The 3,932-nt window shown below is 38.3% G+C and overlaps 1 protein-coding gene across 1 annotated transcript; it reads left to right on the top strand.

Annotated features, from left to right (window-relative positions):
* The first annotated feature begins 1,233 nt into the window (after positions 1–1,233).
* Positions 1,234–3,643, top strand: LOC111397552 (galactan beta-1,4-galactosyltransferase GALS1). Its single transcript, XM_023024544.1, has 2 exons — positions 1,234–2,517; positions 2,937–3,643. The coding sequence occupies exons 1-2, from the start codon at positions 1,370–1,372 to the stop codon at positions 3,289–3,291; spliced, it is 1,503 nt and encodes a 500-aa protein (XP_022880312.1). The 5' UTR covers positions 1,234–1,369; the 3' UTR covers positions 3,292–3,643.
* The last annotated feature ends 289 nt before the right edge of the window (positions 3,644–3,932 follow it).

Below are 3,932 nucleotides of genomic sequence, written 5' to 3'. Positions count from 1 at the left end.
ATTAAATATATTAATAAAAGAATTTACGACAAAAAAAAAGTTCCAATCCTCCGTGCACGGAGGTTTACTACATGTTCATTTTTTTTAACTTATGTTTTTGTGTTCATTTTCAGTCTCCTTACGGGATATCAAACGAAGTCGAAATATTACATTCTTAATATATATTGAAGTACTCATAACATAATATTGCATGCCGTTAACGGTGCGTGAAACTTCTAATCGTATCAAATGTTACGGGACGTTAAAATAGGCATTTTAAAAATATATTTCGAAATTTTCGATAACAAGCTAACTCTACAAATTCATCGACTATCGATAAATATTTTACATTCTCTCGAAACTCATTTCGAGAAATATATCATAGATATAAATTAATATAGAAAATAGTTAAACGGACATTAAACGTATGTGTTAAAAAAAATGTGTATAAATCATTTTTTTCTTCAAAACAATCAATTATTTTATTACTATTTATTATTGCTTCGCAACAATTTTCTCAATACATCATTTTACTCAAGCAAAATTATGTGGTATGACATAATTTTTTTTCTCCATACACTAAGTGTATATGTTTTTTTTTTTTTTACATTTTATTTACAATAATTTTGTTTTATTAATATAATTTTCAAAATTTAAATATATAAGATATGGTTGATAGTTAATAACGTGAGAATTAGGAGAAAGAGTATGGTGTGTTAAAATTAATATAATTTTCAAAATTTAAATATATAAGATATGGTTGATAGTTAATAGCGTGAGAATTAAGAGAAAGAACTTGGTGTGTCAGATTCAAAGTAATGGAGAAATATTACAGTGGAGTGACAAAAGTCCTACAATATTTTTGAATAGCATTTTTCATATTGTCAAACCAATTTCCTAACTAATTGAGTGTGAAAACGAGTGTGATAAAAATGAACAGTAAATTCTCTTTCTCTCTTTTATGGTAGTGTAGAATATGAACGTCAGTGAAAAATTTACACCTCGTAACATTATTCTTGTAGTAATAGCAGAATTCTTAAAATAATATGAACGTCAGTGGAAAATTTTAAAATTTCGTAATAAAATCATGGACACTAGTTTCTTTTATTTTATTATTATTATAATTTTTTTTTTCACGAATATTGTATATCAATTCATACTCTGGGACAATGTAGTTTGGTGAAAGATGAAATGATTAAATTGGTGTTTCAGTAAATAAGAGAAGATCCAAGGTTATAGTTGTAAAGGCATGAGGAACCTACTAGAAAAGTGCCTGAATTCTAATCAGATCAACTGTGCCACATTCACTCATATTTTTCACGCAGACACACGAAGCTGTCGTTCTAATAGACAGTCGTCAATAGTGACACATCATTGTTGGCGGATAATTATGAGGAAAGACGGAATGCCGGCCTCCGTCTCCGGCCACTCAGTCGGAAAAATGTTTCTCTGCTTTGAGACCAAGCCAGCGGTGGGCACATTACTGGCTTTTACTCTTGTAATGATCATTTGGAACCTTCAGCCGTACTACGAAGACCTTATCTCCACCACTAATCGGTGCTCAGCCACCACCTCCGGCGCCAATGAGTCTTTGACAATAAGGCCCGGAAGTGCCGATGTCCGTGGCGGTGTGGGTGTGGTGACGCTGGCGGAGCAGAAACTCGTGAATCCCAGTCCGCCAGCTGACCCAAACAAGCGTACTTTTCAAGCTTTCGGCAACGCCGCCGCGCTTTTTGTACAAATGGGTGCCTACCGCGGCGGCCCCCGGACCTTTGCGGTTGTCGGTTTGGCTTCGAAACCTATTCACGTTTTTGGCAAACCGTGGTACAAATGTGAGTGGATACCCAACAACGGGAACTCTTCGGTTAAGGCTAAGGCCTACAAAATGCTCCCCGACTGGGGCTACGGCCGTGTATACACCGTAGTGGTGGTGAATTGCACATTTTCTTCGAACCCCAACGCGGATAATAGTGGTGGCAAGCTGGTGCTCTACGCCTACTACGGCGAATCATCTCGAAAATACGAGAAATTCACCGCCATGGAAGAGGCACCGGGGTCGTACGACGAGTCCCAGTACAGCCCACCGTATAAATACGAGTATTTATACTGCGGATCTTCTTTGTACGGGAACTTGAATGCTGCTAGAGTAAGGGAATGGATGGCCTATCACGCCTGGTTCTTTGGGCCCAGCTCGCATTTCGTGTTCCACGACGCCGGAGGAGTGTCGGCCGAGGTGAGGGCGGCGCTGGAGCCGTGGATAAGAGCTGGTCGGGTGACTCTACAGGACATTAGAGCTCAAGCCGAGTACGATGGGTACTATTACAACCAGTTCTTGATAGTGAATGACTGCCTCCACCGCCATCGTTTTTCTGCAAATTGGACTTTCTTTTTCGACGTTGATGAATACATTTATCTTCCTAATGGGAACACTCTGGAATCAGTGCTTAAAGAATTCTCAAATGTTACACAATTCACCATTGAGCAAAATGCCATGTCCAGTGTACTGTGCTTGAATGATTCCACTCAGAACTATTCCAGGTTTGCAACATTTTGCCCTCTAATTCTTTGGTGCATTACCCATTCTTGATTCAATTCCCGTTACCCATTCATGTTTTTCCATACAGTTTTGTTATTACAACGGTGATTTGATTCTTTTATTAGAAATCACAGAACTGATGTCCTGCTCAGAGATGGACATGAGATATCTTGCCCACCGATAAAGGTGGTAAGAGGTGGGCAAGATATGGTTGGGTATTTTAGACCCCACTGATAGGGGACAGGAGATTGGTTCAATTAGAATTCATGTATATTTGTCAAGTGTCCTTTTGAACATTCTAAAAAGATTATATAGGACATGAGTAGAGTTGTTCGGTATAGCAAAAATTTTGTTCTTAAATGTGTGTGATTTTGTAGTGATCAATAAAGGAAAAAATGTACTTGTTCTGTTATTTTAACAGGCAATGGGGTTTCGAGAAGCTGCTATTCCGCGACTCGAGGACGAGGATTAGACGAGATCGCAAGTACGCAATACAAGCAAGGAATGCCTATGCGACCGGTGTTCACATGTCCGAGAACGTAATAGGTGGTACATTGCACAAGACGGAAAAGAAAATCCGGTATTACCACTACCATAACTCTATCACCGTGCACGAAGAGCTCTGCATCAAGTTGATGCCTCCATTTGCCAAGATGGCCACGACGTGGATCAACAAACTCCCCTACGTCTACGATGACAACATGAAAAAACTGGCCCCTGCAATCAAGGCTTTCGAGCAAAACACCATTGGATCCCAACACCAACTGCATTCATAATAAAAGTCCAATTAATTACACCCCATTTTCGTGTATAATGATAAAAGAAGAATTTTTCATCTTTTTCTTTACGCTTTATCAAACGGACCACCCTCACCGACACCGTTTATGATTCCCCAGGCTCAAAAGCCAATGGCTGGCACTCATTGTGTCTTTTCATGGCCTATGTGGGACATGCCTAGTTGTTGAGAGAGGCACTGCTGTCATCCTAGAAAGAAGGGCCCCCCTACCCCCACCCTATTTGTCTGTAAACGGCACGAGTAGTCCCAATTCTCTTTGATTCATTGATTCGTATTGATGTTAAGTGTACACAGATTTCTCGTAGATAATGACAGTTAATTCTTACCTAATCCTGATTGATAATTTATTTATGAATCATTTTATCTATCATTGTTAGAGTACTAGCTTAGATTATGACATTTTGATAAGTTCAATTAAATGAATTATATGACATTATATTTAGTAAATTTATCATTTAATATTATGCAATTATAATCTAGAGAGGTAGAACTTTTGGGAAAAAATTGTAACAGAGGTCCCTAACATTTCATTTTTGTAGACTTTACTCTAATATTCATCTTGTACCGCGAAAGTTCGAAACCTTTCATAACTATGCACCTGATGTCTATTTTGATGGAAAT

The sequence above is a fragment of the Olea europaea genome, chromosome 7 (genome assembly GCF_002742605.1).
Source record: "Olea europaea var. sylvestris chromosome 7, O_europaea_v1, whole genome shotgun sequence".
In the NCBI taxonomy this organism is placed as follows: Eukaryota; Viridiplantae; Streptophyta; class Magnoliopsida; order Lamiales; family Oleaceae; genus Olea; species Olea europaea.
The sequence above is the reverse complement of the archived record's forward strand: the minus strand, read 5'-3'. Positions and strand labels throughout refer to the sequence as shown.